At 45.9% G+C, this 27,588-nt stretch overlaps 1 protein-coding gene across 1 annotated transcript in view; it reads right to left on the bottom strand.

Annotated features, from left to right (window-relative positions):
- GRIN2C (glutamate ionotropic receptor NMDA type subunit 2C) overlaps positions 1-27,588 on the bottom strand; it is a 317,789-nt gene that overhangs the window by 95,776 nt on the left and 194,425 nt on the right. The window contains exon 4 of the mRNA XM_078778806.1: positions 13,033-13,235. Within this exon, the coding sequence (XP_078634932.1) occupies positions 13,033-13,235 (203 nt within the window). The remainder of the gene's footprint in view (positions 1-13,032; positions 13,236-27,588) is intronic.

Raw genomic sequence — 27,588 nt, 5'->3', positions numbered from 1 at the left:
CACTCACAAAAACCACCTAGCTACTTTGACCAATGCAGCTAGAAGTTCTTCAGTTGATACTGGCGATGCGGTGCGACGGCGATCATCACGGGAAGAGACAGGATCAACTTCAACGGTCTACGATGATAAATGCATTTTTTGCCAGCGTGCTTCAAAATTCATAAAAGGCAGTCATACCCGTGAAACAGTTGTCTTGGCTGTTGAACTTCGAGCAGATAAGACAATAAGAGATGCTGCGACAGCTCGCAATGATGAGAGAGTTTTGGCATTGACTACACGAGATATGGTTGCAGCTGAGGCTCACTACCACTTCTCCTGCTATAGAAACTACACACGGCCCCAAAAACCTCAAGTAGAAACTGACATTGAAGATAATATCGAGAAAAAAGAAATGATACGATGTATATTCAATTTCATTCGCACTGACTTGTTCTTGAACCCGAGGATTGTTCCAATAGTTGATGTTGCAACAGATATCCTGTCTTCAGATACATTTTCAGTTGATGTTCGTGACTCCATCAAGAAGAATCTGCAGCGCACATTACAAAGAGAGTTTGGAGAATCGCTCATCTTCTTCAATGTGAAACACCGTGTATACTTGATGCCCGATAATCTGACAAAGCGAGAGATTGCTGCAGAGTGCGTAAACCTGAAAGCAGAAGTGAAAGCATTTGAACGAACGGACGGTGAAAGTAACATTGTGCGTGCAGCTACTTCACTGCGACACCAGATCAAAGATGCTCATTACAATGAACGTTGGCCGCCTCAGCCAGCAGAACTCACTTCAGATTACGTGAAGATACCAGATTCTCTTCGTGTATTTCTGCATACTTTGATTTGCGGGAGTGGGGGTAGCTCTGCGCGTGCCGACACACTGGTATGGTCGATGGCTCAAGATATCATCAATGCTGTACACCGGGGTACCATCAGAACATCGAAGCATGTCCTACTTCCGTGGGTCATGAAAACACTCACCGGTAATACAGAGGTCATCAGAATATTGAATCGACTCGGGCACGGATGTTCGTACACAGTTCTCGAAGAAATCGAGACAGCGCTATGCATAGACAAATTAGCAAGTGTGGAGAAAGATACAGTACCACTTCCGTCACATGTGCACCCTTCGGTCCCGACTGTATTAGCATTCAATAACATCGACAGGCTAGAGGAATCGCTGAGTGGTGGCGGAACATCGCATCGCGTCAACGGTATCATCGTCCAACCGAAGTCGCAGTCGTGTTTGCCGCCCCAACCTCCATCGGCAGTATCCAAAGCAGATAAGAAGCGATCTATCCCGTCATCCAGCGATTTAGTTCCAATATACAGCGGTGGGAAACGAGAGGGCCCACCTGCAATCAAGCCTGCAGATCTTTCTGACACTCTTGCAGGCGCAACATCCCTTGCGCAGCGCCGAAATCACGTATGGATTATGACTCGCATGCTGGAACCATGCGACCAGACAATCAGTTCGTGGACTGGTTTCAACATCATGACTAGAGATCGTGTTCAGGTGACGGAAGATGTAGTTGGCTACCTGCCGACTATAAACGCGCCTGCCACAGATATGGCAACAGTGCAAGAAATCCTCAGAGAAGCTCTGAACATCATGTCATCACTTCAGCTTGAGCGTATACCGGTGGTGCTAGACCAGGCACTATTTGCTAAGGCGACCGAAATAGCATGGAAAGATGTCGATCGATATGGAAGAATCGTGCTCATGATGGGGAACTTCCATACCATCTGTAACTTCATGTCGAGCATTGGGAAAATGTTTGGAGATGCAGGCCTTCGGGATGTAGCTGTTGAGTCAGGAGTAATCGCTGAAGGTTCCATCAACAGGGTTCTGGAAGGCAAGCAATACAACCGTGCTGTGCGACTCCACAAGTTGATGTACGAGGCACTAATGCGCATCATTTGGAAGGGCTTCCAGGTGTGGATAGAAAGCAATCATCCTGACAAGGAACCCCAGATTCGAAGCACTGACCTCAATATTCGCAGCATCAAGGAGGATGTTTGCCACGAGACTCTCGCTGCTGCTCTCGATGATGATTCATGTGTACAGAGCTTTGACATGTTCGCGAAATACCTACATTTTCTGCGAACCAAACATGGAGACCTGGCTCGCTTCTGGATGATGTATATTGATATGGTAGAGACCCTGCTGGGGTTGATTCGTGCGGATAGAGAAGGCGACTGGATGCTTCACTTGGCTTGTGTCAGAAGAGTGATCCCTTGGTGTTTCGCAATGAACAAGGTGAACTATGCTAGATATCTACCAGTGTACTATGCACAGATGACGCAACTCCACGAAACATGCCCCGAGTTGTACAGGCATTTCAATCAAGGCTACTTCTCCGTACAGCTTAGACCAGGGAATCCATTTGCCAGAATCGCTGTTGATCAGACAACAGAAGAAACAGTAAACAAAGATACGCAAACAGCTGGAGGAACACGAGGTTTTAGTCTTCGACAAGGGGCTGTGTCACGATACTATCTAACTGCAGAAAATCGGGCTACTGCACTGAGGCAACTACGAGAAACTATCCTTGTGAATGGCAGCGACACATCTCACGCCAAGCACCCTGACTTGTCTACTTCTCGCATCAAACGTGATGAGTCTGGCGTCACAGCTATCTGTGATCTACTGGAAAATGACTGGACCAATCCATTCGCCGATGATCCGTCATGTCTTCTCAGTATATCTACCGGAGCGGCTGCGAGGGAGGACGTTTCTAATGACCTACTCAACACCCTGCAAAAGGGGGAAGCGGCGTATCAAAGCTTCCAGAAACGTCTTGAAGAGGGAACAGGCTTTCATGACACATTGAACAAGCTAAACTTGAAGACCTTTGGTAAGATCAAGCAGAAAGTTGTGAAGGGCACAAACAAGGAGATCGTCCTGAGAGCTGACAGACAACTGTTTGCCACCATGATACTCATCGCCAAGACAAGGAACCTCGACATGCAACTTGTCCTTTGTCACCCACTAGGGCCGCTACCATGGTCTTTGGCAAACGTTGATGGGTCAATGAAAAAAACGAACAAAGCTGCACTTGCGAAACACATGGAAGGTCTTGTGGAACCAGCCGAGAACGTTGACAAGCGAAGTGCAACAATAATTGATGCGATGGCTCTCATACAAAAGATGCATGGCGAGAACGACACGTTCGAAGAACTATCTGACCGCATCCTTGCTGCAGCGCTTCACGCTGGTCAAGGCAGTGAGCGCATCGATGTTGTCTTTGACACATACACAGAAGAATCCATCAAAGCAGCTGAGCGTGTGAACCGCGGTTCAAATGAAGGCATCAGTTTCAGCGAGATCAGACCCGCACACAAAATCATGAACTGGCGGCGTCTCCTTGCTTGCAGCCAGACAAAGGAGAAACTGGTTGTGTTTCTGGCGGAGTCGTGGAAACATGAAACAAATCGCGAAAAGCTAGGCAACAGAACACTGTATGTCACCTGTGGTGAAAAATGTCTGGTACTGACCCGCGATAGGTGGAAGTTGGTGCAAGCACTCGAATGTAGCCACGAGGAAGCAGACACGCGTATGTTTCTCCACGCAAAGCACGCCGCTACCCACTACAAGACGATCATCTTAGTGGCAGATGACACCGACGTTCTGATCATCAGTCTTCATCTCAGCAGAACCATCGATAGTCAGCTCTTCATCAGACGAGGAACAAAGGTTCGAGTCAGAATGATCGACGTTGGAAAGTTGGCTGCGGTATTGGGGTCTGGAGTTTGCAGTGCATTGCCAGGGCTTCATGCATGGAGCGGGTGTGACACTGTGAGTGCTCTGGCTAGCCAAGGAAAGATAAAGGCTTTGAAGCTTGTGCAAGCGAATGAGCTGTATCTTCAAGCATTCACAGATCTGGGATCTTCGTGGAATGTACCAACAGACGTCTTCAATAGCATTCAGGCCTTCACGTGTCAGCTGTACGCCAAGAACACGAAGATCGTCGGTGTTAATTCACTCCGTTATCACATGTTCTGTGTAAAGAAGGGCCAGATCGAATCTGGACAATTGCCGCCTTGTGAAGACTCCTTGATGCAGCATACGCTTAGGGCCAACTATCAGGCGGCTATCTGGCGACGCAGCCTTGAAAACCTACCAGACGTCCCAACACCATCAGCAGGACATGGTTGGGAACTCGATGATGGCGGTTCGCTCACAATCCGATGGATGGCGGGTCTACCAGCTCCAGATGTCGTCTTGAATCTCATCTCATGCACATGCAGAAGGACGTGTCGACCGTCAGATTGCTCCTGCATACTGAATGGGTTGAAGTGCACTGTTGTGTGTAAGCTGCAGGGATGCTCCAACATGGTGCAGGATGATGCTATCGTGGCTCAGGATGCCAATGACTCTGATGGCGACTCTGATGATTAACTTTGTGTGCACTGTATATTGTATAGCATATGTTGTTCTCTATTATAATGCAGGCCAAATTGCCTGAAAATCTTTATAGACAGATAAACGGTTTAGCAAAATGTATAATTTGGAAGATCATACCGGTGTTATTTGACTAAAACATGACATGTTCAATGATACCTCCGCTTGCTTATTAGGAATATACATCGTATGGTGTTAAAATCAGCTCCATACGTCTTTCCAAACTCTAGTAATGAATAATTAATATAATTGGCGGCCATTTTGAAATCCAAGATGGCCACCAAAGTGCAGATTTCCTATGTAACAATTTCCGCCTGCTTATTAGATATCGTATGGTGTTAAAATCCTCTCCGTACGACATTCCTAACTTGCGTTATCGTCAGAATAGATAATGCCAGCGGCGGCCTAAGTCATTTTATGCCTCTTTACATTTATTTGTTGTAAACTCGTGGTGGATGATATGTTTTAGTTTTTGAGTTATTTTTATAGACAGATAAACGGTGTAGCACAATGCATAATTTGGAAAATCATACCAGTGTTGTTTCACTAAAAAAAGTACAAGTCTAATAATGAAATATTGAAAAATATATGATTTTTTTTCGATAATTGATTTTTATAATAATTAATCTAAAACAAAATGCTTCATATTATTTTTTATTTAGACGGTACACATCGGACGTATATTTAGTCGTCAACCGCACATCGATAGCTAGTATAGAAGTCCAGATACACGTGCAACAATGTACCCCACCAAATGGGCATTTTCGAGCTGGGTGGTTTCAAAGATGGCGTCCATCCGGGCACTAAGCTACCGTTCTCAGATGTCCATCACACCTTTTCTGACACTTGAGACATTGGTCTAATGGAAAATCATAATGAGAATTACTCCCCCCGCCGGAGCATTACTTTTGGTCTGGCTCAAGGACTATGGGGACGGGTGGACAGGCAAACAGCCAGACACTCCTGTTTTGTAATACTGTATAGATAAGTGAAAAATCAAGAAATATGAAAATAGCTAAATTAAAATAATGATTTTTTTTTCAGAAAGAGGAGATCGAAAGCTTTTGTTTGATACCAATTTTATGTCTGCATCTTAAAAATTGAGGAACTCAGAGCAAAATAAATGATTTCACCAATTGGACAAAAATTCTGCATCCATTACCATGGAAATAGGGCATTTAACATAGGCCATGTCAATATTTTTTCCACATCCATATTTTTATTGTAAAGCACATACCTCTGAACGATAAAAAAAAACTAGGATTTGACTTGCTATACCTTCGGTTGGGGTTGGTCCCATTTTAGGCCCACTTTTTAGAAATGGCCGCTGGTCTAAAATGCGCAAGTGCATTGTCCACTGAAGATGAGGTCAGAATGACGAACATAATAGTAAAATGAAAGTCAATTCTAGTAGCTCATGTCAGAATTGCCACAGAGTACAAAGAATGCCCATTTGCAATATGTTCTACTCCCTCGTGGTGATTCTTACTCTGGGCTTAGATAATGAATATACCATGCTCTATACAGAGCGTCAGTTCTGCTGAAGCAGTTTCTTGGCGATGGTTACAATTCTGGACGGGTAGCCACACGGACACAGGAAGTCAGGGCTGGGATTGGTTACAATCCTGGATGGGTAGCCACACTGACACAGGAAGTCAGGTCAGGGCTGGGTTTGGTTACAAACCTGGACGGGTCGTCATTTTGACACAGGAAGTCAGGGCTGGGATTGGTTACAATCCTGGACGGGTCGTCATTTTGACACAGGAAGTCAGGGCTGGGATTGGTTACAATCCTGGACGGGTCATCATTTTGACACAGGAAGTCAGGGCTGGGATTGGTTACAATCCTGGATGGATCACCACACCGACAGGAAGTCAGGGCTGGGATTGGTTACAATCCTGGATGGATCACCACTGTGACACAGGAAGTCAGAGCTGGGATTGTTTACAATCCTGGATGGATCACCACACCGACACAGGAAGTCAGGGCTGGGATTGGTTGCAATCCTGGATGGATCACCACACCGACACAGGAAGTCAGAGCTGGGATTGGTTACAATCCTGGGTGGGTCACCACTGCGACACAGGAAGTCAGAGCTGGGATTGGTTACAATCCTGGACGAGTCACCAATCTGACACAGAAAGTCAGGGCTGGGATTGGTTACAATCCTGGATGGATCACCACTGTGACACAGGAAGTCAGGGCTGGGATTGGTTACAATCCTGGATGGATCACCACTGTGACACAGGAAATCAGAGCTGGGATTGTTTACAATCCTGGATGGATCACCACTGTGACACAGGAAGTCAGGGCTGGGATTGGTTACAATCCTGGACGGGTAGCCACACTGACACAGGAAGTCAGGGCTGGGATTGGTTACAATCCTGGATGGGTTGCCACACCGACACAGGCGGTCAGGGCTGGGATTGGTTACAATCCTGGGTGGGTCACCACTGCGACACAGGAAGTCAGAGCTGGGATTGGTTACAATCCTGGATGGGTCATCATTTTGAAACAGGAAGTCAGGGCTGGGATTGGTTACAATCCTGGACGGGTAGCCACACTGACACAGGAAGTTAGGGCTGGGATTGGTCACAATCCTGGATGGATCACCACTGCGTCACAGGAAGTCAGAGCTGGGATTGGTTACAATCCTGGATGGGTCGTCATTTTGACACAGGAAGTCAGGGCTGGGATTGGTTACAATCCTGGATGGGTCACCACTGCGACACAGGAAGTCAGAGCTGGGATTGGTTACAATCCTGGACGGGTCACCAATCTGACACAGAAAGTCAGGACTGGGATTGGTTACAATCCTGGATGGATCACCACACCCACACAGGAAGTCAGGGCTGGGATTTTTTTTTAATTTTTTTTTTTGTATACAAGATCGAGGCTCATGAAAGAGCGAACATTAATCACACAGAAAGACAAACCGACACATAAAACATATAACATCGGGAGCGGTAGACAAGATGGGGAGAGAGGGGGAAGGACACAAACACAACATTTGAGAGCAGGGACCGAGAGACATGGAGACATCGAGAGATCTGAGAGAGGGCGAGGGGTTTGGGGGGGGGGGGCATGGGAAGGGGGCGGTGGGAGAGGTATAAAACATATGGACACTGCCAGGACTTCCAGGAAAGAAGTTGGAATTTCAAACAAGGTGGATCTGGGGTGAGTTAGCGGGGGTAGAAAAGATCAAGGTTTTGGATGGGGGAAGATAAGAGATGGTGGTGAACAGCTGTTTTAAAGACCTGGAGGGAGGAGTGGGATTGAAGGGAGTGAGGGAGTTTGTTCCAGAGGCGGGAGAAAAGAGGAATGAAAGAGTGAAGGTGAGCAGAGAGCCGAGATTTCGGCAGTTTAACCATCAGAGGGTTGCTGGCAGATCTTGTGCGACCTGTAGGAATATTTGGGGGACAGAGCACAGAGAGAGCTGGGGGTGCAAGGCCGGAGAGGAGTCGGTAGAAGACAGAAAGACCACCTACCTGCCTGCGGTGAGTGAGTGAAAGGCCCTCAGAGATAGCTTCATCGCGGGAGATTCCAATAATTCTGAAAGCTTTGGTTTCAACAGCGTGAAGCCGAGCTAGGTGTGAGGCAGGAGCACCGGCCCATAGGGGAGAACAGTATTCCATTGAGCTGCGGATGAAAGCCTTGTATGTGGTGAGGAGCTCAGGTGTGCCGAGGAAGGACTTCGCACGACGGAGGATGCCCAGTCGGCGACTGGCTTTGGAGGCCAGCTTGGAAATGTGGTTTTCCCAAGAAAGATCATGGCAGATAGTGAGACCCAAAAGCTTGATCGACAGAACTTCTTGGAGAGGATTGTTGAGAAAGTAGATGGGAGGGTTGTCCAGTCGATCTTTTCGGAGAGACATAGTAAGAGTGTGAGATTTGTCAGGATTGAAAGACATGTTCCACTTGTTTGACCAGTCTGTGATTTTGTCCAAGTCTTCAGAGAGTGAGGAGGCTGCAGACTGCTGATCTGAGGGAAGAGGAATGGAGCGGCAGAGAGTGGAGTCATCAGCAAAGAGATAGAGAGGATTTTCAAGAGAGTCAGAGAGATCATTGATGAAGACCAGAAAAAGCACGGGGCCCAGAACAATGCCTTGGGGAACTCCAGCCTGAACAGGAAGAGGAGATGAGAGAAACCCATTCAGGGCCACACGTTGACGACGACTAGAGAGGAAGTCCGCCAGCCATGCGTGGAGATTTCCATGGATACTAAAGGAGGAGAGTTTGGTGAGCAGAGCGGGGTGCCAGACCGTGTTGAAGGCACGTGATATGTCGAGGGAGACAGCTCTAATTTCCTGTTTGGCATTGAGGACCTCCATCCATTGTTGAGACAGCAGAAGCAGCATGTCCAGAGTAGAGTGACCTGGTCTGAAACCAAATTGATGATCAGAGATCAAGCCATTGGAGAAGAGGAAAGATTTCATATCCGAAGCAATGATGGATTCCATGACTTTGCTGATAATTGGGAGAAGGCTGATTGGTTTGTAGTTGCTAGGATCTGTTTTTGCACCTTTTTTGTGCAAAGCGGTGATGTTGGCTGATTTCCAAGCAGATGGCAGTTGACCTTGAGCAAAAGAGAGGGTGAAGTGAACAGAGAGAGGGTGAGATAGAGCAGCAGAGCAGGATTTTAGGACCCATGGGCTGATGCCATCGGGTCCAGTTGCAGAATCAGAGTCGAGGGTTGACAGAAACTTTTCCACCTTGTCAGGAGGAAAGGACACGGAGTCCAGGAGCAGCAGGGTACGACTGGGTATGGTGGGTACAGAGAGGGATGGGTTTGGGACACAAGATTTAGAGGCAAACACAGAGTTGAGGCATTCAGCTTTTTCACGTGCGGAGTCAGCTGTGTAGCCGTTTGAGGTAAGGGAGGGGATGGAGGGGGAACAAACACCAGAAACGGATTTGACCAGACGCCACCATGATTTGGAAGAGGGAGACAGATAAGAGAGTTCGGTCTTGAGAACGGAGAGATATTGTTTCCTGGCTCTCCTGAGGGTGGACACACACTTGTTTCGGGCTTTGTGAAAGGAAATGAGATTTCCTTCCGTTGGATTTGCTTTCCAGGAGACGAAGGCAAGTTGTTTCTGGGCAACAGCCTCACCACAAGATTCCGTGTACCATGGACGGGAGGAAGGGTATGACAACTGAAGACGAGATGGGATAAATCTGTGCATGATTGGTTACAATCCTGGATGGATCACCACACCGACACAGAAAGTCAGGGCTGGGATTGGTTACAATCCTGGATAGATCACCACACCGACACAGAAAGTCAGGGCTGGGATTGGTTACAATCCTGGATGGATCACCACACCGACACAGAAAGTCAAGGCTGGGATTGGTTACAATCCTGGATGGGTCACCACTGCGACACAGGAAGTCAGGGCTGGGATTGGTTACAATCCTGGATGGGTCACCACTGCGACACAGGAAGTCAGGGCTGGGATTGGTTACAATCCTGGATGGATCACCACACCGACACAGAAAGTCAGGGCTGGGATTGGTTACAATCCTGGATGGGTCACCACACCGACACAGAAAGTCAGGGCTGGGATTGGTTACAATCCTGGATGGGTCACCACTGCGACACAGGAAGTCAGGGCTGGGATTGGTTACAATCCTGGGTGGGTCACCACTGCGACACAGGAAGTCAGGGCTGGGATTGGTAACAATCCTGGATGGATCACCACTGTGACACAGGAAGTCAGAGCTGGGATTGTTTACAATCCTGGATGGATCACCACACCGACATGAAGTCAGGGCTGGGATTGGTTACAATCCTGGATGGATCACCACTGTGACACAGGAAGTCAGAGCTGGGATTGTTTACAATCCTGGATGGATCCCCACACCGACACAGGAAGTCAGGGCTGGGATTGGTTGCAATCCTGGATGGATCACCACACCGACGCAGGAAGTCAGAGCTGGGATTGGTTACAATCCTGGGTGGGTCAACACTGCGACACAGGAAGTCAGAGCTGGGATTGGTTACAATCCTGGATGGATCACCACTGTGACACAGGAAGTCGGGGCTGGGATTGGTTACAATCCTGGATGGATCACCACTGTGACACAGGAAGTCAGAGCTCGGATTATTTACAAGCCTGGATGGATCACCACTGTGACACAGGAAGTCAGGGCTGGGATTGGTTACAATCCTGGATGGATCACCACTGTGACACAGGAAGTCGGGGCTGGGATTGGTTACAATCCTGGATGGATCACCACTGTGACACAGGAAGTCAGAGCTGGGATTGGTTACAATCCTGGATGGATCACCACTGTGACACAGGAAGTCAGAGCTGGGATTGTTTACAAGCCTGGATGGATCACCACTGTGACACAGGAAGTCAGGGCTGGGATTGGTTACAATCCTGGATGGATCACCACTGTGACACAGGAAGTCAGAGCTGGGATTGTTTACAATCCTGGATGGATCACCACACCGACACAGGAAGTCAGGGCTGGGATTGGTTGCAATCTTGGATGGATCACCACACCGACACAGGAAGTCAGAGCTGGGATTGGTTACAATCCTGGGTGGGTCACCACTGCGACACAGGAAGTCAGAGCTGGGATTGTTTACAATCCTGGATGGATCACCACTGTGACACAGGAAGTCAGAGCTGGGATTGTTTACAATCCTGGATGGATCACCACACCGACACAGGAAGTCAGGGCTGGGATTGGTTGCAATCTTGGATGGATCACCACACCGACACAGGAAGTCAGAGCTGGGATTGGTTACAATCCTGGGTGGGTCACCACTGCGACACAGGAAGTCAGAGCCGGGATTGTTTACAATCCTGGATGGATCACCACACCGACACAGAAAGTCAGGGCTGGGATTGGTTGCAATCTTGGATGGATCACCACACCGACACAGAAAGTCAGGGCTGGGATTGGTTGCAATCTTGGATGGATCACCACACCGACACAGAAAGTCAGGGCTGGGATTGGTTGCAATCTTGGATGGATCACCACACCGACACAGAAAGTCAGGGCTGGGATTGGTTGCAATCTTGGATGGATCACCACACCGACACAGGAAGTCAGAGCTGGGATTGGTTACAATCCTAGGTGGGTCACCACTGCGACACAGGAAGTCAGAGCTGGGATTGTTTACAATCCTGGATGGATCACCACACCGACACAGGAAGTCAGGGCTGGAATTGGTTGCAATCTTGGATGGATCACCACACCGACACAGGAAGTCAGAGCTGGGATTGGTTACAATCCTGGGTGGGTCACCACTGCGACACAGGAAGTCAGAGCTGGGATTGTTTACAATCCTGGATGGATCACCACACCGACACAGGAAGTCAGGGCTGGGATTGGTTGCAATCCTGGATGGATCACCACACCGACACAGGAAGTCAGAGCTGGGATTGGTTACAATCCTGGGTGGGTCACCACTGCGACACAGGAAGTCAGAGCTGGGATTGTTTACAATCCTGGATGGATCACCACACTGACACAGAAAGTCAGGGCTGAGATTGGTTGCAATCTTGGATGGATCACCACTGCGACACAGGAAGTCAGGGCTGGGATTGGTTACAATCCTGGATGGATCACCACTGCGACACAGGAAGTCAGGGCTGGGATTGGTTACAATCCTGGATGGATCACCACACCGACACAGGAAGTCAGGGCTGGGATTGGTTTCAATCTTGGATGGATCACCACTGCGACACAGAAAGTCAGGGCTGGGATTGGTTGCAATCTTGGATGGTTCACCACTGCGACACAGGAAGTCAGGGCTGGGATTGGTTACAATCCTGGATGGATCACCACTGCGACACAGGAAGTCAGAGCTGGGATTGTTTACAATCCTGGATGGATCACCACTGCGACACAGAAAGTCAGGGCTGGGATTGGTTACAATCCTGGATGGATCACCACACTGACACAGAAAGTCAGGGCTGGGATTGGTTGCAATCTTGGATGGATCACCACATCGACACAGGAAGTCAGAGCTGGGATTGGTTACAATCCTGGGTGGGTCACCACTGCGACACAGGAAGTCAGAGCTGGGAATGGTTACAATCCTGGATGGATCACCACACCGACACAGGAAGTCAGGGCTGGGATTGGTTACAATCCTGGATGGATCACCACACCGACACAGGAAGTCAGGGCTGGGATTGGTTCCAATCCTGGATGGATCACCACACCGACACAGGAAGTCAGGGCTGCGATTGGTTACAATCCTGGATGGATCACCACACCGACACAGGAAGTCAGGGCTGGGATTTGTTATTTTTTCAGGGTGCCATGACAGCTCGCCTACTCTTTGTGAAAGGCACTGTGGGATCTTTAACGTCAACCAACAAATGCTGGCAGACGGGATGCCTCGTGTAATGTCCGTCCAAGGGCCGACAAACACATTCATGCCTCACCTGGCCTGTGAAACACCAGCATGGAAGTTTATAGCCAGGCTGAGATTCAAACTCAGGCTTGACAGGCTTATGGAATGGTTCTCTGATATTCTTCTGCTCCTTATTGTCACTTTCAACTCTCTAAACATAATCTTCGCCGATAATAACAAGTTATCTTCTTTCTTTTTTTTTTTTTTTACGTATTTTTGAATGCAACATCATGGGAGAGGAATGGGCACTCACGCGTTTCCCTTGATCTGTTGTCGACAAGGCACCGTGTTGCGTAGACACGTCCCCGACGTCGGCTCCACATCCTCTACGATGACAAATGGCCGCTCTTCGAGTGTGACCACACTCAAGTGTCGGTCTTCCACCAGGTCTCTCGTGCCGTACCGAGGCCAGATTGGGTATTTGATAGTCAGCAGGTCATTCTCCCAACGACCAACCTGGTGGAAAGAACACAATACACCTTCGGTGTTATTAGTTTGTCATGGATTACGGGGATTTTTTCACTACAGGAAACAGCTTCTCATGGGAGAACAGAATACGTATGACAATTGCAGTGCAATTTCAAGAATAAGTGTACCAAAGGTATTTTCTTTTCCAAGCAAACTTGCTTGTTTCTTCACACTTCCTGTCCAAAAGTGAAACTATTAATCAATCAATTTACTGTTTTTTAAGTGTTATTTTTCATATGGGAGAGATAGGAATACATGGGACCTAAGTTATTATTTTGATGGGAAGCCATGGATTTAAACTACAGTACATCATTTATCATATGGTAGAATAAAGTGAAATTCACAAATTTACACAAATTCACAGGTCATACGTCCATTGGAGGGAATAGGTCATGTGACAATTCTTTTTTTAACAATGATCCAAGGCTCATGAGTGAGTACATTATATATACGTCCATTGGAGGGACGTTAAACGGGCGTCCCTTCGGCTGTCACTGGTTGGTGGACTTGAACATTCCAGTGTACTTCTTGACGAATAGGCGAGCACCCTGGACAAATTCCAAAATTCCTTCCAATACTCCAAATTACTGAGAAGGCAATGGCAAACCACCAAGTGCAACAATTGCTGTGTTCTGATAAGCTGATGCCTAATATGCGGAGCCCATGCAACTGTTTAGGCAGAAGGGCCTTAACAAAAAAAAATACATATATATATAATCTTACTATAATTCACCAAATGTCCGTCCGTCTGTCTGTCCGTTCGAAGGTACCGCAAAAACGGCTGAAGCTTTCGCAACGATATTTGGGTGGGTAATCCTAGGACCCCCAGGAGTAAAATAGGTTTTATTGTTTTTGCAATTTTTCCAATTTTCCAGTTTTTCCAAACACGATGGAATAATATTTACCGATATGAACAGTGATGTGGCTTTTGTTGAAATTCTACGTACCAGGAGAGAGTACATCGACTCCTGACGAACTCTTCCGATATAAACGTGCGCATCCGAAGTAACAAGGCAGCGTGTGCAAAGCGACTGAGAAACAGGTGTAGCGGCCGCTTCCGTGTTACAGATTCGCCGCGCACTCTTCACACATAAACGTGCGACTGAGAAAGACGTGTAGCGGTCGCTTCCGTTTTGCAGAATTCAATCTTTTTTCAAAATGGGCGCCTTTCCTGTTTAGATTTTGATGACTTGCGTGTGATATGATTCAACGGATGTTTATATGAATCGTTTAAAATAAATAAAAAAGCCTTCAATTTCTGATATTTTGCCTTTTCATTTGGGCCTCCCAATTGAAGCCCCGCCCGTAGGGTGGGTACCGTTGCTAGTATATGTAATATGTATGTACAGTATGTATGTATGTATGTATGTATGTATGTACACTACTCACAATAAGTTAGGGATATTGTGGGAGTGAGTTAATTTTTTTATAGGGGTTAGGCGTATGGTATTGAAATCAAGAATGCTGTGTTTTTTCACTCATTAATAACCATAGAATTAGGAGCAACAACCTTTTTCAACATAATTAATACACAAAATCAACCACACCGAAGAACCTGCCAATATCCCTCACTTATTGTGAGTAGTGTACATGTATATATGTATATATAAGCCAGCTGTGTCTGTGAGGCTTTTTCTTTGAACAATTGGCTATCTGGCTACTTCCTCAGTCACTGGCTTCTTGAAAGGTCTGGACTCCACACCTTTTTGAGGTAACCCAGTTATCTCAACATTTGGTGCGAACTGCTTTTTTGTTTGATACCCTGCACAATGCACATGCTCGACTGAGTAAGTTGCCTGTTTATCTACTCTCACATCATGTTATGTTGTGTGTGTCAGAGCTATTAGGATTTACTGACTCCATGTGCTTTGGTGAACTTACATCACAAATGTCATGAACAGACCGAATTGTCAATCATGTCAAGCAGAAGTCATGGAACACAGCGTTTTATTGACAATTCGTATAAAGCTTTGGTGCGCGCCAGTTTAATATCACTTCTGGCTTCCCCCGGTGCCCTGCACACACCCTGGACCATGACGCGAACATCTGCTCCTAGTTTTTGATAGAATGGTAATGAGACCCAATGCCATTCCTTGAATTCTCTCGTTCTTTAAAATGTAGTGGTCATTGTTGCAGAGCTTGCAATTTATGTTCCATCATGTCTGTAGACCCTGCCATCACACATGAACAATCTATACTGTATACTTCTTGCTTCCACGTCTAGAGGCTCCAGGATACCTGTTCGCTATACCTTGCCAACTGCACAACATGGATGAAAGGCTTGGGTGTAGCTGCTCATCTGTGGTATCCATGCAATGCAAGATGACGAACTGTACTGGTACTTCCCCGACATCCTAATGATTCGTCAATCTCGTCGTGTCATGTAGGGTTGTTTCATGAAGGGGTCAAGTTTGTTGCACGCAGGGACGTGTTACCCCTTGGGGTGATTTCTGATGGTTGCCAGCACAGGGTGAGTGTTTCTTGTCCGCTTTCACTTCGCAATGACTTTCCCCATGGCTCATTCGGGGTTGTCTCGGCTAGGGGATGGAATTTTCGATTGTCTGACAGCCATCTGATCTATTATATTCCACCATGGAAATCCATTAACCCTTTCCTCTTTGACATGATGTTATATGAATCTGAGCGAAGAATGTTAAATGTTTAATCATACCGTGTTTATCGATTACGAGGTACATGCATTCACCGTTTTACAAATTAGTTGCACATGTTGGGATTCATCAAAACTGCAAGAGGATGTCCCCTGACTTTTCCTTGGCTCGTGAAAATACTATCACTCTTTCTTCCTTTGTTAACCCACAACTAATGACAAACAACACAGACCACTCTTCTGCATCATCGTCATCCTCGCGAAAATCACAATTATTATCGACACCAACATCATCATCAATAATATCACTCGAGCATATCGACTCCATGGTTCAGTTCATTCCATGTGAGACAAAGCATCAAATCGCACGGGAATAAAGGACACGAGTGGGACGTCGAGTGCACACTTGGGAGCAGGATGTGGAAATGTAATTTCCCACTTGAACACAAATTTACTGGGAAGCTGACTTGTAATTATGAATAGTCTTCTCGGGATGGCAAAGATACAGTGCTGTAGTTCCGATGAGCCTTCCTTCCCAGCCCCTTCAAAAATGGAGGCACCACCAACTGAACTAGAGGTTCCAGGGAACCTGAACTCAACTGGTCTATATCAATATGGTTAGAATATGCATAATAGAACCACAAACTATTTATAGTCTAGGAGCCAGTTTTCAAGAGAGGCCTAGAAAATGAGTTTCGTGCAACACCCACTACACAGTTGGTTTGTCAATTCAGGGTGCTTGGGATACATCTGTAAAACAAATCCAGCCCTGATGTTCAGTTATATTGTGGCAGCAACAATAAATGGCAGCCACTTTTCTATTAAGGGGGTAGCGTAAAGCTCGAAATTGACGATTTATTTTTTTGTATTTTTGTTTTTTCAGCTCTTCCAAAAGGGATTCTTCAACATTATAATTAAAAGGATAGTGGGAAGTATGAGGGGATTTTCGTTATGCTGTTCAAGTATGATTAAATTTTTTTTAATTATTATACCTTGTATTATACCCAGAACACATAAAATCGCTGAAATATGTAGTTTTTGCTTTTCGACTGTAATTATGCAATATCATCTTTATGTTGTTCAATTGCGGTTATGGTTGTAATATGATATATCTTTATGATTTTTTCAAGAAACAAAATTGGACAATCCTTAACTAAAGTCAGAAAAATATGGATTTCATTTCCCCTTAAATCATCAACCCCACTCCTGTTATGACCAAAAGTGCACAAGTAATCTCAGCAAAAATATCTCACCAGGTCAAATCTGGCTGCGTATCATAACCATAGTCATTCACTGAACATTACAATGTTAACATATAACTGTTATTTGTTGTATTATTAAAATAAACACACATATTTTGCTACTGAATCATCCTCTAAGTGGTATAAAATCACGAAAATGTCATCATTAATCTTCCTCATCATCATCTTCTGAGTCGCTTGTGGTAGGTTCTTTGTTTGGGTTTTTGCATTGTTCACCTTCCATGCAAGTGCAGGCTTCTGTGCATGGCATGTTATTGTTCTTGCAGGCACATACGTGGCTGCGTTGACATGCAGACACTTTACACTCATGAATGAAACTTTCACAACAAAATTGGATGTATCTTGCCTGTCGGGGCTAAGAGAAAAAATAAATAAAAGAAATCCGTCAAAATCTCAGATTTACGCCTCGGACACCACCCCCCTCATAGAAAAGTGGCTGCCATTTATTGTTGCTGCCACAATTCATTCATTCATCAGGGCTGGATTTGTTCTATAGATGTTCCCAAATCACCTGGAAGTGACAAACCAACTGTGTAGTGGGTGTTGCACGAAACCATTTTGAGCAGATTCTGGCTCCTGGACTAATAGTTTATATGTGCTAAAAATATATGACAAAAATTGATTTTTCAATATGGCCGGCCAGCCGCGCCCATTTTTGGGCGTACAACGCCCAAATGCAATCCCAAACTAGTTTATGTCTTAAAGATGCTGCCTAACAAGTTTCATCAAATTTAATCAATATTTGTAACTTTTAGAGCGTAGACGTCGAATTGTTTACAGACGACAGACAGACAGACGGACGACGGACGACGGACACTGGGTGTCGACAAAAACTCAGCTGGACATAGTCCAGTTGAGTTAACAAAGGCAATGTCCAATGGGAATGATGGCTCAGGATCCTGTATTAGGTATCTGGGCTGCTGTACTAGTTGGTGGTGTCTTCATTGTACTGGTTGATGCCAAAGGGATGTCCCCGAAGCTGGCAGTTTCCATGATTGGTGCAGATTGATAAAATATCAAATTACTTTGAGCAACTGCAGGGTGTTAGTTCTTACAGATACTAACAATTGTTGGGTTGTGGTGCAACTATGACAGCTTCTCAATTCTTGAAAACTAGGAATGAAATAATCAAAAATATAAACAACTGGAAAAAAACCCCCACATATTCCTGATCGATTGCGGGTTTTCCAACCGCGGTTTTGAGTATCCACTCTTAATGAAGAACCACCTCGAGAGGCCATTTTTCCCCAGAGAGCAGGGGTTGGCCTTTTTCGGGCACCCTGGTCCCCTTTTTGAAGCAATGTTTTATGGCCGAATGCCCTTCCTGCCACCAACCCTGTTAGTCGCCTCTTGTGACACACAGGGAATTACCAGCGAACTGGTACTCAATTTGCTGACCTCGGAAGGATGACAGGCTGAGTCAACCCCCCTGGCGTTAATTCAGCGATCGACTGGGATTCAAACCCAGGATCCAAGGATCCCAAGCCGGCACCCTAACCGCTAAGCCAACACCAAGCCTATGGTATCCACTCTTAATATTCTGTATAATATTTTTCCAACTGCGATATACAGTTACGAGTAACCATGGCTTTCAAAGGCCCCACAGTCGACTGTGTGTGGCCATGGAAAGGTGAGAGGGCCACCCGCCTTTTCAAATCTCCCGCTGCCATGTAAGAGTGCCCGCTACTAGTGGTGCATCAGGGCATGGTGACCCATGCTAACCCGCCTCGTTCTGTCTCATGTTGTCCCTCGTATGCAGTAGACCTTGTGAAAGTGTTTGGCATTTGTCTTTAATTCCCTTGTAACTTCCACTAATTTTTCGGTTATTTCCGAGTATTTCTCCAAAATAACCTAAATATATAAATACTTCCCCTATCCCATAGGGCGAGGTTTAAATATCTCGACCTACCTCTACACAATATTTATCTACCAATTCACTATATTAATAGATAGATAATTATCATTCCGAGGGGATAATTATTAAAAGATAGATTAATTATAATTAATAGATGGCACTTAAAGCCATGCAATTGAGGTTAGCCTGCAAATAAAGCAATATGGCTGGCGGAAAGTAAAGGCCAAAGAACGATTGCAGCATTTTAACATTTGGTCCATAAAGATGGTCCGAGTAAAACAAAGACCATTACAATACAGGACGACAAGCTCACCTAAACTGACCTGCTTTTATTTCCATGAATGCCAAGGTGTGGTAATAGAGCATCCCCGAAATAATAATCGAACAACAATTTTATGACCAGACTCCCTTGCTATAGTCATCACATCTAAGAATCTATATCTTCCTTTATGTTTGTGAAACTTAGGTGGTTCCATCTGCCGATTGATAAGTAAGTTTGGCAATTGTGAAATTAATCATTTGTTAATAAGTTGGACAAATTACCTATAGCTCTACACCTAGTGTTTCCTTAATGGCCATATTATTCCACCTGCCTGTGGGATCGGCCCAAGTCTTTCACGAATCGGCTGGACAGGCCTGACGTTCAACTTAAGGCGATTTGGGCAGAAATTTGTTTAGGTTCTCAGGGATAATTCCCCTGCTCTTCATGAAATACACCGTGAGATCTTGCGATCTGGATGAAAGTTTGAGAATTCAACATGTTGGTTGTTTGGTAATGTCACTAGTGGTCCTCACATGTAATCACAAGGTGCAGCTGGTGTGTATACATATTGTTACGTGCTCCTCCCCGACCCCCTGGTCACGGTGTACCTCCGAGCCCCGAGAGGAGTCACGGCAGAAAAATGTGTTATTCTGTATGTCAAAGATCAATGGAGAAGCCACCCAATTGTTACTCACAATCAAATATTGTATTAAGATCACACAAGAATAACAGTACAACAATAATGGTATTCAATAGTACAATCAATATGTCCTATGATGGTACCATCTGTTTTGTAATATAGAACTCACCGTGCTCCAAGTGAGTGAACCAAGAACATTCCCCAATGTCTCTTATTCTTGGCTTCAAGCCAACGTTGATTCGCTCCAGCGATCACCAGAACGATGTCCAATCGAGACCAGAATCCCGTGCGGATGGCAAGTACAGTCACCCAGCCGAAGCTGCACAAAGGCGCCCTCAAGGCGACTGGGAAATCCAAAGGCGCCCTCCAGGCGACTGAGAGATCACACCCTCGGGTATGGGCTTTCACGGCTCAGTCGGCGAACCGCAAATTAATCTTCAAAAGCCACGGTGCACACACGCACACCAGATACGTCTGAAAGCGGCTGACGAAGCAAAGAAACCTTGCTCGACGCGTGACGCGCGCGAGTCAAAATGGCCGACGACCCATTCTTGAGACGTAACGGCCCGGCGATAATTCCCCTCGGAATCCACTGTCAAAAACCTGACACGTAGGTTGATCGGTCACAGCGATGACAACTCTGTCATAGGAATCCCTTTCCCGGGAACCCAAAAGTTCACTCGTGACTCTTGCTCGCCAACGTATATATATATATATATATGATCATTATATATATATATATATATATATATATATATATATATATATATATATATATTATATATATATATATATTGTTACGGATCTGAGACGGCACTCCCCTTAGCAAGGGGGGGGGGGGGGTAATCCCCTTGGCCTGTTAAGCTGGTCCGTCTCTGGTCCTGGTACTTGTAACGCTCTTTTGCGGGGTGGAATTGATCAAGGTTATTGGTCAAGGTTTTCTCCCAAATACCTTTACCAATCCCTCCGCAAAATAGGGAGACAAGTACCGCTCGAACCACGGACAAGATGGTATTTGCCGAGCGGTTTAGCAATCCACGGCCCGAGCCGTTAGCAATTGACTAACCCGATTCCGAGCGTTGGCCAAATCGTGCCACAGGTACTCAATGGGAAGAAGGGTCTAAAGAGATCGGGGGAAAGAAGAAGCCAAAGTAAGAAATAACAGGTATTTATTAATTATGTACAAAACCAAAGAAACCAAAGAAGAACGAAAGTAATATACAGAAGAAGAAGAAGACACAGGGCAAACCTTAAAACAATCTTATATTATACCCCAGACAACAAACAGGACAGACAAACAGACTTACACGACAAGGGAATAGCAGGCAGGAAGGGCTGGAAGAAGGGATGAGAAGGCCCAGGCAGACGGTAGGCGTCGAGGTCCCGCTCCAGGAGTCGACTCGCGTCGTGGCGGGAAAACCTGGCAGGCAGCGAGCGTGTATCGTTCACTGCGAGCGGACGTTGCATACAGCGATGGGATTGGGATGCTCCGTCTTCTTACGTGTCTCTCCCTTGTTCATTCCTCGTTCATCTCCCAACCGTGCCTTCTCACCGACTCTGGATCACGTCTCTCTCTGCCTTCCTCCTCCAACTCATCCTTCTCCTTCCAACTCATAAAAAGGCTTCGCGCCCACGCTTATATTACGCGTGTTGCAAAATCAATGCGCGCTTCATGGAGCCACGCCCGCGATGGTACCTCGCCAGCCCTGGTTGGTCGGTAGGGGATCGCTGACTCCGCCTCGGGTGGTGCGTCGGCGTGCCATGCCCGTGATCTGGCGGCTCCGCCCCCTTCTTTCTCGGCTTGACCGCATGGCTAATGGCGGCGTGGTGCCAACCCGAATCAAGGCAAGGAGCAGCGAACGCTGTTGGCAAGCGAGGTACCACAATTTGAAGAGGGAGAGCAAAATGGACGGAATGGGGCCTATCTTATTTGATTAATGCAACGCAGATTCAACTACTGGGAACAGATCCTAAACTGAAACACACAATAATGAAATAACTACGAAGAGGTCCTATGGTTTGCTACATGTTGTTCATGGACTAACTAGGGTGCGATCTTTAACAAGCCAATTGATGGGAATATTTACAGGGGAACATTTATAAGGGATGCATTTACTAAAATTTACTAGTGAAGGTTCTAAAAACTGCAACAATATATATATATATATATATATATATATATATATATATATATATATATATATATATATATTGTTACGGTTTTGGAATAAAGGTTAATTCCCCCTCTTAGTTAGATGCACCACAACATGAAGCCTCGCGATAGTTCAGTTATTTCTTTGTGAATGTAAGCGTAGTCCTTTCCTGTGTTTAGTTTTGCGTTGAGTAGGCCAGTGAGCTTGGGTGTTCTTTTGGCGCTTTGCTTTGGTGCTTTTGGTTTGGCGCTGGGATGCCACGCGGCAGGCCTGGGCAAGTCTACCGAGGCCGGAGGGACGAGCTGCAGGGGGAGTGGCCGGTAAGCAACGAGCCGCCAATCAGGGCTCGAGGGGAGTGGCTTACCACTCTGGCAGGAGGCGGGGCTTGGAACATTTGGGTAAGATCGGGGAGGTGCCATATAAGGTCCTGCCCCGAGCCCATTAAGCAGAACAGCAGCAGAACGCGCGTGAGTCAGAACGCACGAGAACGCACGAGAGCACAAGATAGGAGAGAGCTGTGAGAGTTCGTGGGTGGCAGAACGGGTGAGATCAAGAACGAGAGACGAGGATTGAAAGTCGCCCAGCCCTGAACAAGCCGAAGTGCTTGAATTGACTGTTGTAATAGCCTCGTTGTACACGAACTTGACCCGTGCCCTGTACCCTGCGCTCTGCCGCTGTATTAATCGCGCGCTCGAGAGGACGACCCGTGCCAGGCCACAGACGCGCGATCTCCTCCTGCCTGCATTTTCTCCTACATACTTGCCGTGACCGCCAGAGGGCTACACCACGAGCGAGCTGTCCAGGAGCGACCGGCAGCAAGGCGCATTTGGCGCGCGAACCTGCTCTTCTTCCATTTCCCCGTGTGAGTAATTGGGCCCGTGTCTGGGAAAAAGTTAAACTGGTTAAGCTCTGCTCTGTGTCCCTCTTTCCTTTATTCTGGATCATTGTAAATAATAATAAATTGTGTTCTTCCTCTGATTTGACCATTCCTGTCCCTTCCATCCATTGGCTTCGCATGGTACGAATAAAACCGGTCGAATCGGGTTCCAATAAAAGTAACAGCACGAGTCACGTGATACGCATTCCGCTTGGGCGTACTCGATTAAGCGTGGCTCGTGCGAGGCTCGATCCCCGCTTTCGTGGCAGCGTGGGTACCAAAGGTACGTGCGAATTTGTCCCGAAACACTTTTTCACGTTTGCCCGGAAGTGGCGATTCGGTCTCGCGGACCCGTAGACCCAGGGGGGGAAAAGGGGTTTAATCCCCCCTTTGTAATGGGAAGGGGCTTCGGGAATCCGCAACAATATATATGCCAATGTCTCTGTCTTTTGATTAAATCCGTTAGCTAAGCGATGGGTACTTCTGCTAGTATACCGATAGAAATGCAATGAATGAAGAAAGATTTAGACGAGACGGATTTCTGGGAAAAGGTCATGTATAAGCTTCTAGGTGCATTTTGGGGTAAAAGTTGGGAACCTCACTTTTTAACATAATTAGGGCATGCTGAATTCGATTAACCCGGTTCCCAAGCCGAATTTTGAGTTTTTTGTTTTGAATAAACTGCTGAAGAACTTGGGCATTGGTGAACTCACAGAGAAGACGATCAAATCTGCAGAAGCGTTCGTCTGCAGAATATATAATGTGCACAGAACAACCTCTGTTGATTCAGCATGACATATGTTGTTCTCCAAGACTGGTAAACCAGAAGCAATGTCACCGCCAAGTGATGCTCTTCATTTCCATTTGATGAGAGTACACTATCAAGCCATGGTATGGAGAAATGCTCATTGTGCCATACCTGACCTTCCTACACCTGTGGAAATGGGATGGAAACGTGGTGATTCAGGACTAGAGCCTATTCTGATGACAGAGTCCAATCCCAGAAAGTTGCCTCGAGGTGATTTGTTGTGCTTGCCAGAAGCAATGCAAGACTCGACGCTGCAAATGTCGCTCTTCAGAGTTGAGGTGCGCATCAAGGTGTGCCTGTCAGCAACAGACTGATGATCAGACCCCTTGTATGAATTTGATGTAGTTTGGCAAAACAACATGTGTGACATTCCTGAATGTTTGTGCTTCATGGCCATGCATACTTAATTTTATAATAAATGGTTGTATGAAACATTGTCTTATTAAAACCATTTCCCCTTTTATAGTGTCCAATTCCAATATCAGTTTGAATGTCTCTTTCAAAATGTCGCCAAACATAATATAGACTAGACGGATTTATGAAAAAGGCCATGTATAAGCTTCTAGGTACATATTGGGGTAAAAGTTGTAAAGTTAAAGTAAAAGAGCTGCATGTATATTGTATATACATGATATATAAATGCTTGTTCAAATAAATTGTCCAAAACTGACAATTTGGCGGCCATTTTGTTTATGCTAATTAGAAGGTCAAAAACTCAAAATTCGGCTTGGCAACCGGGTTAATCGAATTCAGCATACCCGAATTATGTTAAAAAGTGAGGTTCCCAACTTTTACCCAAAAATGCACCCAACATTCACATTTCTCAGAAATCCGTCTGGTCTAATTGGTTTTTCTTCTTCGGAATCTAAAATACGAAATCGATTAAAATCCTAAACAAAAATACTCTATCTCTACCTACCTATACCCTATATTTTTTGGCCATGTAACCCAAACTCCACTTTCTTATTTTTTTGGCCTAATCAGTGCAACTACAGACTTGGCATTTAATATGGAATATTTTTTTTTCTTGACTTGGGTTTACTTTCTTAACTCAGTATATCAATCTGGTGAGTTTCTTTTACACTTTGGTGATGTATTTGTTGAAAGAACCATGTCACTGATTGTCTGTCGCAGCAAGATGTCAACAACAGGATTATATCACAGGTGGCGTGGCAAAATGTACGGGCAGGTGCATTTGATGATTGGCTTCACAGTCGGGTATACAAGGGTTGTTGCGTTCTGTATTAGTGGAAAACAACTGCTGCACATCTCCAAAAGTTACTGCCGCTTCCTCTGGAGATGGTCCGTTAACTCGACAATGCTGTTTGTCTTGGAGTGGTGGCTTTACGAAATTACGGCATGAAATAGCATGCTATTCCTCGGCAGTATGGCATCACTCAAGGTCAGGTGTCAAAGATCCTGAAACGAAATGCTCAGAGGGGTGTCCCTACTCCAATACCGAGGCCAGGACATCCCCACAGAACCACAAGGAGGGATGATCGCCTGCTGCACCGGTTAGTCCGCAATGGCCGTACCAAGTCAGCTAATCGGCTTAGGGCTGAGTGGCAGCAACTGACAAATGTGCCTGTATCCAGAAGGCTAGTCAACCAACGACTGGTTCAAGCAGGCTATCGTGCCAGGCATCCCTGAGAAAGCCACGCCTGACCAGACAACACCGCCAGCCCCGATTGCAGTGGGCCAGAGAGCACTGTCAATGGCAGCCAGGACACTGGAATCACATGATCTTCAGTGATGAGTCTAGATTTCTGGTCTATCGTCAAGATGGCTGCGTCCGAGTGCGCAGACAAGTGCATGAAGCCTACAACAAAGATTGTATAGTGCCAAGAGTCCAAGCTGGAGGTGGTGGGGTGACCGTTTGGGCTGCTTTTCATGCAGGGGGCAAAACTGACCTGGTTGTTCTGAATGGAAACCTGAACCAGTTCAAGTACAGGGCCATTCTGGAAGAAACATTGCTTCCATTTGCTCGTGCAGCCTTTCGAGGAAACTTTGTCTTCCAAGATGACAATGCATGGCCTCATCGTGCTCGCATGATCCAACACTTTCTTGCTGACCGTGGTGTAGAGCATATGGAGTGGCCTGCCATGTCCCCGGATATGAATCCGATAGAGAACCTGTGGGCAGAATTAACGCGTCAAATCGACCACTTGGACCAGCAGCCTACCACTGTGCGTGAATTGCAGCAGGCTATTGTCACTGCATGGCAAGCGATTCCTGTCCAAACCTTGGCAAATCTCGTGAACAGCATGCCTCAACGTGTACGTGCTCTCCTGAATGCTCGTGGGGGTTATACGAAGTACTGAACTGTAATTTTACTGTCCGTAATCCCAGTCGTAATTTAACTTTTGTTTAAAAATTTTTTTTGGCTAATGTGCAAAATAAAGAGATACTTCTGGAAAACGCACAGAAGTTTAACACAGTACTGTCCGTGAATTGAGTTCGATTTCAGTTTACATCACTTTCAAGGATCAATTTATTTGCTTCGAAATGTCAAATGTGGTTTTTGTTTCTTTTAAAGGTCACATTAACAAAATCGAGAATAATTTCAACATAATTCCAATGAACTTTTGGTTCTAAGACATCTTGAAAAGTAAGTTCACCCCCACAAAAAAAATATTCCATATTAAATGCTAAGTCTGTATATTGCTGGAACAATCCTGGTGTTGGCTTAACGGTTTAGGTGGCTGGCTTAAGATCTTAAGTTCAAGCTCCTGTCGTGCCGTTTTAATAACACCAGGTGGGTTGACTCACCCTGTAAATTTTCAGCGAAAATGAGTACCAGCTTACTGGGGGTAATAAGCCATTTGAGTATCCTGTATCGGAGTGGCGGCAACCTGCCCAGGATTGCATTCCTTAGCTAATGAAACTACCTCGGCAGCCCTAAGCACCTCACGGCATGAAAGGAATGGTTATTATTATATTGCTGGAAGAATGTCTACTATAATGGAATGCATCTTGCCACAACCAAATAACCTTTTCGATAATTATCCAGGCTCCGGGAAGAACAGAATAAATATGGGACAAAGGGTCATCATATGCAAAATGGGGAAAAGGTTAAACACAGACACAACAACATACATATTATATACTGTAGATGTGTCACATTCACAACACAGAGGAGGAATTCCGGATCAGAGGAAAGTAGTAAAGTAAAGTAAAATTGTAGTAAAGATCAGAGGAAGAAATTGGAGAGACTATGATGTGATGGTGGGTAACAGACTTACAATCCCATAGGGAAGCGTTTCCGACAACAGACTCAGGCATATGGTCGAGATAAGAGGGGGATGCACGAATGGAGGTGACCGTTAAGTTTAGACTCACGGAGAGAAACAAGGAAAAGGTATTTGTTAGAACACGTGTGAACTCGAGTGGAAGGCATTGGGCAAAGAGGTGAGGGGGCATTTGGAGCAAGAACTTAATAGAACCAGGATAAAACTACGAGGCCACAAACCTGCGTACAGTAGGAAGATCCTGAAACTAAACTTCTTGTCATGAGATGCAGGGGAAAAGGAGGCCTTTAGATAGTTATATGGCCGCTGGAAGGGTTTTGGAAGCAAGATCTTCTTATCTTGTGTCCAAAATGTGACTGCTGGCAGCATCATAATGACTGTTCCTTGGAAACAATGCCTGTGTAGGTAGGTTCGGGCAAGAATTTGAGGTGACTGGCCAGGATGCAGGTGACAATTTTTCAAAAGACAATGTGGGATCTTCAGCATCCACTATTTAATTCCGGCAGATGTGTCAACAGCTCAACATCCATCCGTGGGATGGCATACATTGAGACAGAATGCCCTGCCTGCGAAGCAGCAATCTGACTGTTTATAGTCGGGTTGATAATTCAACCCAGGCTTTACAGCT

Source organism: Myxine glutinosa, chromosome 5 (genome assembly GCF_964187855.1).
Source record: "Myxine glutinosa chromosome 5, kmMyxGlut1.1, whole genome shotgun sequence".
Classification (NCBI taxonomy): domain Eukaryota; kingdom Metazoa; phylum Chordata; class Myxini; order Myxiniformes; family Myxinidae; genus Myxine; species Myxine glutinosa.
The sequence above is the reverse complement of the archived record's forward strand: the minus strand, read 5'-3'. Positions and strand labels throughout refer to the sequence as shown.